This window comes from Phalacrocorax aristotelis, chromosome 9 (assembly GCF_949628215.1).
Source record: "Phalacrocorax aristotelis chromosome 9, bGulAri2.1, whole genome shotgun sequence".
Lineage (NCBI taxonomy): Eukaryota > Metazoa > Chordata > Aves > Suliformes > Phalacrocoracidae > Phalacrocorax > Phalacrocorax aristotelis.
Genome location: NC_134284.1, coordinates 4,378,939 through 4,388,849, shown reverse-complemented (window position 1 = coordinate 4,388,849; position 9,911 = coordinate 4,378,939). Strand labels below are relative to the sequence as shown.

The 9,911-nt window shown below is 35.0% G+C and overlaps 1 protein-coding gene across 8 annotated transcripts in view; it reads left to right on the top strand.

Moving 5' to 3' along the window:
• The window catches only part of CDIN1 (CDAN1 interacting nuclease 1), a 127,304-nt gene that overhangs the window by 52,036 nt on the left and 65,357 nt on the right, over nucleotides 1-9,911 (top strand). For all 8 annotated transcript variants that reach the window (XM_075103231.1, XM_075103232.1, XM_075103236.1 and 5 more), the window contains 4 exons: nucleotides 325-404; nucleotides 764-813; nucleotides 3,659-3,726; nucleotides 8,813-8,878. In XM_075103231.1, coding sequence (XP_074959332.1) covers nucleotides 325-404; nucleotides 764-813; nucleotides 3,659-3,726; nucleotides 8,813-8,878 — 264 coding nt within the window. The remainder of the gene's footprint in view (nucleotides 1-324; nucleotides 405-763; nucleotides 814-3,658; nucleotides 3,727-8,812; nucleotides 8,879-9,911) is intronic.

Below are 9,911 nucleotides of genomic sequence, written 5' to 3'. Positions count from 1 at the left end.
CATTTTTCTTTAGGCTTAGCAGTTTCCTTAGGAGCTGCGTGATGCTTCTGAAGCACAAACTGTTCAGTGAAACTGAGTAAGTAAACAAGGGCCTGCTTTCATCCTGTGCTAATAAAATCCTTTGGTGTTTCATGGCTTCTAGAGTTAATCGTATCAAAATGGGTAAGAAGCTACAAATGTGTAGGTTTGTAGTTGCTGGTTGGATAATTTCCAGAATTATCAACATCGTCAATGTTTTCCTTATAGAAGTATGTCTGTCTTCCTGCCAAGTGCATAACTGAGCTAACAGGGTTTTTTGTATGTTTTTATTCTCTATTTCTCTAGCCTCCAAAACTCTTATAAATAGTATGCTGCGGGACCCTTCTCAGATTCCAGATGGAGTTCTAGCAAATCAAGTCTATCAGGTATTAATCACAGTTATCTTTTTTGTCTTTTTTTTTTTTTTTTTTCCTGTGGCAATGCTGTTATCTGCCTAGCAGAGTAAAAGATTTTAAACCTCATTTAATTACTGTCATCGTAAACTATCAGTGAGGTCAGGGTGCACCATAAATGGCAATGCAATATTTGTGAGGGGAGCATTTCACTTTTTAATAGCTTGCTTTTATAGTGAATAAAAGCATGCAGTTTTTGTTTTCTGTGATTAAATCTGAACAGCATCTGATAGCCTTTTTGAAGAAAAGTAATTACTGCTTTTAAGATACTGTTTAACTATAATGGTTTTGTAGTTGCCCATCACTATACTACTTCTCTTATTTGTCTGCAGTGCACTGTGAATGACTGTTGTTATGGACCACTGGTGGACTGCATCAAACAGTATCCTTTCCCATAAAATTTTAGGTGCACAATTGACGAGCTTAGACTGTGTGGAAGAGATGTGTCTAGCTTTAACCTGACATAAAGTTCTGCTTCACAAAACACGTTTCATACTCCTCTGTTTTACATTCAATCAGCTAGAGGGTCACTGCAGAGCTTTTTCTTATACTGTTGTGTATATATATCTGTGAACAAAAATCAGATGGACCACGGGAAGTTGTCAGTTTGGTGGCTACGTGTTCATATGCCTGATCAAACCTCTTTGGTTTTGATTAGTTGAAATGCATGTCTGGTTTTCTGTTAAGACTGGTTGATCATGCTTTGAGCGGTGGAGTTGGACGAGATGATCTCTGGAGATACCTTCCAATCTCAACTATTCTGTGATTAAACTAATACAGTGTTCAACATTATGGCATTGCTTAGTTATGAATATGAGTTTTAATCGGAATGTTTTCAAGTGCAGTTCAGGTGCGATTGACCGATTAGTATTTTTAAACTTGTATCTGACCTTCCAGTGCAGTTCTTTTACTTTCTCTTTCTCTTAAAGGAAATTAGGCTAGCTGTTGAAAAAACCCTGTGTCGCTTAAATTTTACGGGAGTTGGGTTTTTGTAGTGTTGAAATGGTTAATTAGAGATCCTCAGTATCCAGTAAGAATACTGGGAGAACTCCACACAGTACTGAGCATTCCCGACTAAGATTATAATTTGTTAGGAATGATTGCTGTGACCCCAGATCTGTTTAAATAAAGTCCTGAATTAGTAGCTCTTCTGTTTCAGCCTGCCATCAAAGAAACAATTTCAAAATCATGGCCAACTATCACTGAGCAGGCTAGCAAGGCAATGACCTCCCAAGCCCTAGAGAATCCTTGCATAAATCTCTGCGTGCAGTTTGGGGTAAGATTTTTATTTCACTGTACAGTTGCAGGGTAGGAGGGCTACAGCGATGTTTAGTTACGCATGAAAAACACTGCTTGTAGTTGTGATACATGTGGTGGTCACCCTTAAAAATATGTTATTTCCAGTAGAAATACTTGTCTGATGTCTACTACAGTAGCTCTGCTCCCATTACCTTTAACAGCAGCAGGACAGAGTTCTAACTGTAATTGTATTTTGTGGTTTTAATCATAATTTTAAGTATTCATTGAGACTATCTTCAACATTAGTCACAGCTCTCTGAAAGTGCATAAATCTAATAAGTTACACTTTTTAAAAGGTTGTTGATCACTGATTTTCATATCTAAAATGTTAATATTTTGTTGATGAACAATCTGGCTATAGTCTTTTAAAAGCGTTGTGTTTCAAAGTAATAATACTACTTATGCAGAATTAGGAATGGTTTTTGAGAATAACTTACCTGCGTTCCAAAAAGGTCTTTTCTATCCTCTTCAGATCCTGGTTCAGGTGAAGTTATTGAATATGCAGTGGCGTCAATGAGAATAATGAAGAGTTTTTCAATTCCATTTTGGTACAGAAAAGTTTAATACTAAGCTGCACAAGTGCATTATCTGCAACTATGTTGCTGAATTAGATGTTAATTTTGAGGTGCATAAAATAGTTAAAAATCGATTTAAAGTTAAGGTTTTAAAAGCATAATGTCTTCTGAAGGATTGCATATTGATTTTAAATATAACTATCTAATTGTATATGCATGGACTGAAGTATGAAGTCAACCTCTTTGTAAATGCCAAGAGGCTATTTTTCAGTAATAGTTCAGATGCTTACGGGAAACTAGGCTGCTGGATTGCATGAGTAGAAAATGGCTTGTGAGGTTATTTACAAGTTTTGCCCCATGGTCATTGCCATCCATCAATAACAGGTATTATTATAGACTAAGTCTAAGTGTTTCTGCTTATGGTGCATTATAAATTCTGTTTGCAGTATTTTTCTTACATTTTTGTGGTTCTTCATTGGCCCTTTTGTTGTGTAACTGCTAGTAGAGTTTAACATAATATATAGTTTCAACTGATAAAAACTGTGTGTGTGTATATGTATGAAACTATTCCTTATAATTAGGTTTTTGCTGTTCAGCATGAAGTATTGATATAAATTAAGTAATTAACTCTAATGCTAAGGTGATCTGTAGTTTAAGTTTTCAGAAGTTATTCTAAACAGAATTAGGGACTTTACTGTTTTTAATGCAAGATCCTTTATCATGTTATTCCATAAGATTCTTCTTGAAAGCTTCCAGAATAGAACTTCAACCTCCAGGAGGTTACATTAAAAATATTTGATGTGGTGACTTTTTAACATATTGCTAAGAATAGCACATTGCATCAACAGGCCGTCAGTGAAAAGGACTTCTCTATAAAATATTACTTCATCCTTCCCCGACGTTAGTTAATGCTTCTGAAAAATCAGTTAGAAGGATGTTATACTACAGTAAGATGTTTCAGATGGATGTAGTGCCTGTAAATTTCAGAATATAATTAAAAAACCGGTTTGTTTCATTCTTTGCTGAATCAGAGAATTGCTACACTGGTCAGTAAAGAGCAACTTCAAAGGTATTTAATGACATGTTTTAAGCTCACACTTTCTTTTAAATTGGGGGGGGGAATAAAGCAAAAATTGAAACATTACCCTTATTTATACTGAATAGGTGTGATCTAATAGGTCTTAATTTTGTAAAATGTAAGCTGATGATAGAGTTGTCTGATTTCACAAAGTGCTAAATGCCTCTGAAAATCCCCGTAAGGAGTTTCAAAACTTCAGAGTTCAGATCAGTGATCACTTCTGAAATGCAGATGAAGGCCAATAAATTTTGTCATTAATTACTTTGCCTACGATGTTTTTCTGAAGTTGGTTCATTTTCAGAGTAATCTTCTATTTCTTAACGTGAAGCTATCAGCGCTATTGGGCATGAGCATGAAGTCTTGCTGCGAGAAATGCTCTTGGAAAAAAATCTCTCTTTCATAGGTAAGAATCTATAGCAGAGGCTAGCCAGTGAATCCTTAACTTCAAAGATTTCAGTGACTGTTTACTTAAGAAAAAAATAAGCCTCAACGCTCATTGTATTAGGTAGTAAAGGAAGAGTAAAAAATGATTGATGCGGTACATGTTACCTTTTATTGATTTAGAACTGAGCAGGAACTCAGTTACCTAATACCCTATATATACAGCACATGCACAGGCTTGCAATTAATATTTTATATAATAAGTAGCTGAAAAAATGCTTTAATATCTGCTGCAGTATTACTTTTGGTGTCATGAGATATTAGCCATAATCTAGGCCTTATGAGACTTTGGAGGAAGCATAAGAAATATTAGCTTCAAAATGCTTTATGTATTAAAGAACTGCTAGAGGATTCACTCATTTAGCTTTCTGTGCAGTTTCTGCTGAATTTTTGCCCCCTGCCTTCCAATCAATGCAAGCACTTTTTTCGTAATCCCTATATTTAAAGCTGTTTTAAGGATTAATTAGTTAGGAAGTTATTTTCATTTTTTTCTTTTAGCCTGCACTAAGTTTCTTGTATGAGAGTGCCATTAAAACAATGATTAGTGTTTAAAGCATAATTTCTCTTATTGTGATAATAAACTTAACAATGGCTTCTTAAATCTTAGGTTCCTTATGTGATGAGACAATAACAAAGTGAAATGCTGTCTTTTGGTAATGGTTGAGTGTTGTACTAAATCTGTGTGATCAGGGAATTTTGCTGGTTTTAGCAGAACCTAAGATCCTCTCCTAAAGCTGGCTTCAAGTTAAGGTTTTTGGGGACCTTAAACAAATTCAATAAATTAGAAAGAGTATTAACATTTTTAAAAGATTTGTCCATATGATTAAAGAACAGAGCGTGCTCTTCTGTTTTAGAGGAAAATGAAAAAAAGACAGGAATAACTACTGCATACAGACTTGCAAATGACACTGAAAATTTGAGGAGGTGGTTTTTCCTACTTGGCTGTAACAGCAGAGGTAGAGGTAATAGGCTTAAGTTGTAATTGCAGATGTGATGTTGAGTTAAAATACTAAACAGTTCTAGGAACAGTAAGTACAAAACAAGCTGCCAGGGAAGGTTATGGAATCACCTTCAATGAAAAATTCAAGGCTAGACTTGACACTCGTCCATCAAAGCTGGTAATGAAATCAATCCTGTCACGATACAAGGGAATGGACTAGATGACTCACTAATGGATCCTCAACACAATGGTTATCGTTTTATCTGGCTTGTGCAAGCTTCTGTAGTACACAGGTCAGATTTAAATTTTAATGTTTCATGACCTTGGATAAGCATCAATTTGGTCTTTAGAAAAAAGCTCTAAGAAATCTGTGCTGTCAAATCAAAATACCTAGAATGGGTTAACTCATTACAATAGGAAGATATAAATGAGAGACCTTAATTTATTGTTTACCTTTTATCTATACTGAAGTATTGTTTAGTAATGATTTAAGATATGCTAAGTGGTTGTATTTATTATTTCTGTGCAATGCATATGTCTCTAAGGTTCTAGGTGTGATTTTTTTTTTTTTTTTTAAAAAGGCCCTTTTCCCAAGTATCTGCAAGATGAATCCTACTGAATTGCTCACACTAAAATCTTTCTTTTCTGAAAAATTCCTTCCAAAACTGCTTGAAGAAACCCTCAGGAGAACAATAGAGTTGACAGTTTTTCCTATAGGTCAACAAATTCAGGCTTTGTTAGGCTATGAGTAAGACTGTGTTACTGCAGTCGAGTTTTGAAGACGGCTTATGACTTAAATTGCTGTACTTGGCTAAAGAAACAGAATTCTTGCAGTTTCCATGTTAGCGTGCTGTTCCAGTGTCCTATTCTTAAAGAATACTAAGGTTTTTTGTATAAGCTGTGTTCACCTGGGCAACAGAGAGCCTATTACAGGAGAAGAAGACACAGTCAGAGGACACAGTGAATATAAATTGCCCCAGTATAGTCTTGGAGCATGAAATAGCTTTTCAGGTCCAGGATGTAATTTGTCTGTTTCTAGAGCAGTTAGCTTTCAAGGCCTACAGATCAGAAGTAACGCCTTCAGGTTCACCCACAAATTGATTGGAAACCTATAGAAACTAATGGGGTTTGCAATTTATTAATCCACTGTTCATGAGAAGCACATCATATACCACGTCCTCTCTTCAGCAAAAACACAGCTCTCAAGTCTTTATCACTTTGCCTGAGATTAAAGTGATCAATGGAAGCATTCTCTCAAAACAGGCTAAAGCTTCACTTGCCGTGCTTAAATGCCGGGAATTTCTAGGTTCTGTATAAGATCTTTATTTTTTTAATATCTTTGCCATGAATATATTAGAAAAGCTTTTAGCTATAATGGAAAGGTACTGACCTTTGTCTGGAACCTTATCCTCCTCTGGTTCCCACCGTGGTGTCCCTCAGTAGTAGCCTGGATATAAATCATGAAATCTGATCGGTGTTTTCTGCTGTAATCTTAAATTTGCAGTTGCTGCTCATTCATGCACCAACAGAAGAATGTTTGGTTTCTTTGCTATATCCAGAGGCTAGTATAAGAACAATGATGTGTTAAATGGTTATGATTGAGTGTGAAGTTATGGTACAGATGAAGCTCCAGTTTTGTTGGAAATCTAAGTTAATGGGGAATCTGTAGAATAGCTACTCACTAGGGCTGTTTCAATGTAATTTTCAAATCCAAGGATGCATAAATATAACTGTCAAAGCTGCTGTGGGCTGGCTTTCAAGCAGTTGTTAAGTTGTTCTCTTCATCCATGCAAGAGCTGAAAGATCTTTTAAGGTGCAGAATGCTATCTCTGTAGCTTCTGGATCAATGTGACACATACATGGCCTGAAAAGCCAGAACTTCTTTTCTTTTGGGGGGGCTTTGGTTTAAAAAAGAAGTTTGTGGTGACTGTGAGGAGTTTCTGTAATGCTTTTTCTTTTCTTTCTCCAAAGTTATAAAGTTTCAAAATACTTATAGAAAGAATAATGTATAATTATGCTCCTGCACATGATGGGCAACTCACATCAATAATAAACATGTTTTTAACATATTTTCCAATGTTAATCATAATAAAACTGTTAGGAGGAACTAAGTGAAAACACTCAGAAACAGATTTAAAACAAAAAACATGTTCTTTTTCAAGCTATGTCAAAAGATTTTAAAAGTAATCAGACATCCTTGAAAAAAGAGGCTGTTGAAGAATATTAAATGTAATGCTGATGCAAACTCCAGTTGAGAGACCTGCCAAGCTGACCCTTCAGAAATGTTTTTACATCTGTCCTGATTTTCAGTGGATTTTTCTAAAGTACATTTCCCTAGTTTGTGATACTAGCATTTGTTAGATGTGGTACAGAAGTCTGAATTTTCTGTTGCCATTTGAGTGTTCTTAAATAATGAAAGTTTCAGCTGGGACATCCTGTTGTCTTTTCTAGACTATTTTAAACAATTAAGAGCGGATTACAGTTAAATAGAGTTGAAGAAAACTGGATTATTCTTGATTTTCATCAAGATTAAGAGATTACTTAGAACATTAATTCATTTTTGTCTTATGGCATAAAACTCTCTATTCATAGGTTCTGTTAAATTAGAACCTTGTTAATCTAAAAATCTTTTATCTGTATACCTGACAGTCTTTGAAAAAATAGCCAACAACCAAGTCTGTCTCCAAATCCTAGAAAAGTTTAACAGCAGATTGGGTGATAAAATGAAGTGTTGCATCGCAAAGACTTGTGTATAGAATATAGTGTGCTTAAAGTGAAGAAATACTCTCAAATTTCAAAAGAAATACTACAGCTATCAAAAAGAATAAACAGCTATTGCAGTTTACACTGAAGTGAATTTACAACTTTCCAAAATTACTCCTGTCCCACCTTCAGTATTAGTTCACTATATACAAAAAATACTTTGGAGTGACATTCTTCAGTGAGAAAGAGGAGGGAAGTTTGCTTTAGGTGCTTTTAAAATACTTTGATTTCTAAGAGTGCATGTTTTTCTTGTCATTAAAATGTTACTTGGACTCAAACTGCTGACCTTTCAGGATATGCACAAAGTATTCTAAAACTGAGTTCTGAACATTGGCCATGAAACTACTGTCCTAACCTGATAAATGGATTGGAAATAAGCTACCCAACAGTGAGAATGGACCATTAATTTTAATCAAAGGTGATGTAGAAAGGCGAATGGGATGCATGACAATGTCAACAGCCCAGTAGGTGTTAAGGGGCTACACAGCCTTGCTTGTTACTAGGTAGTGCCATTAGTTGAGCTTGGGTGAAGACAGAAAGCCATGCCTGGAATTGAATGACCAGGTCACTCCAAATTCTAATGGAGAAATGGTGTTTCAGAAATACCAATGTAATGGTATCGGAAATCAAGGACAATAGTTTAGAAAATATTAAGGGCTTGCTTTGGGCTTTTTTTTTTTTTTAAAAGAAGCTTCTTTTGTCTTTTGCAGCTTTATCTTGCTCACTCGTCGTTTCTTGAAATATTCAGCTCTAGTATTTGTAAGCAATCAAGCTGTAGAGTTAATGTTAACAGAATTTTTAAATCTTTCTGTGTCCTGAAATCAGATAAGTTCTATAGAATGCTGGATGCAAGATAAACTAAAATTGTGGCTTCTCTCTCCTTTAATAAATTCCTGGAGGAGCAGGATTTTCTTGTTCTTTTTTTAACAACTATATGCTAACTTTAAAATAAAACCAAGAAGGCAGCTACAATACACCTACATTTGTGGTGTTGGTAGGATTAATGTTAACAGCTTCCTAATGTGGGGAGACTCTTCTTTCAGCCAGGGAATATACCTCTTTATTTTGAATATTTGGGGGTTATAAAATACTGTATGACAGCTTGAATTAATGATGTTTATAATGAAGACATAAAAATGCAGGGATGACAAAGAAGCATTTTTATATCCATGCTTCAGGTTTTCTACGAAGGTTCATTTAATCTGACACAGCACTGCATGCATAAGATAGATATGTATGACTGCATTAATAATTCCTGCACTCTTATTTAAAATAAAATTAATTATACTGCTGTCTACTTAATAGAATAGTTTTATAAACAATAGTTCTTATTCTCTATGTATAGCTGAGGATCAGCTTCGTGCAAAGGGTTATGACAAAACACCAGATTTTATTTTAGAAGTGCCAGTGGGTAAGTCTTTTAAAAGAATTTTTATTATTTTATTTTGTGTAAAGTGCTCATGCTAAAATATTATGGCTATGTGAGTGAAGGATATTATAGGATATTACAAATTAGTCTCTTTTTACAGTAGTTACCCAAAAATTTTTAGAACTTCTAGTTTTGATCAGAGTTTGATCATTAGCATTATCCAGTGTTTCCTCTTTGGTCTCTGCATGTTTTTGTCTCATTATCACAAAAAGAAAAAAAGAAAATCAAGCAACAATAAGAACCCCCAACCTCTGAAATACCTATAATTGTCTTAAACGTCTTGACCCAATCAGTTCAAAGCAGACTTAAGAGTATTACCATTACACCTGTAAGTCATTGCGTAAGGGTTTGTCGTTGTGCAGTTATTCTTTTGCCATCACTTTGCACCTAAATACAACTCTGCAGTTCTTTATTGTTTTTTAAAAGCCTGCATAACAAGAAACGAGGAGTAAAAGCACGTATAAAGGTCATGTCAAATTTCATCAAAGTTTTCTGGTCTGGAGGCCATGTAAGAAGGTAATCAGATGATCTAGTGGCTGGGCCATGGAAGAAGAAACATCCATGATGTCCAAGTGTAAAGAATTATTAATCACTTTTTGTAAATTGACTTTCATGCCAAAAGACTTCTGCTTTGCCTCCATAAAAAGCAGCGCCTGTCTATGTAGATGCCTGCAGTTGTCTATCAGAGAGAATAAGAAGACTGAAAGCTCTGTGTGAAAGTGATATGCGACTAGTTTTTTGTTCTTTGTGTTGATAACAGCGGAAATTCTTACTGAGATAACTGATTTGTACACTGGTATAACGAATTGAGTGTGTACTATAAAATGTCTCACTACTCAGAAGTGCTTGAGATACCACCTTTCAGCACAATAATCTGTTATCCAGTAGATAAACAGCTATGTACATGAGAGTCTTCTGAGAAGTTTTTTAAGACTTTCCTTAGCCGCATGATACTTACGTTCCTAATCACCTTTCTAAAAAAGAAAAATGGTAGTGATGTTAATAAGATAAAAAG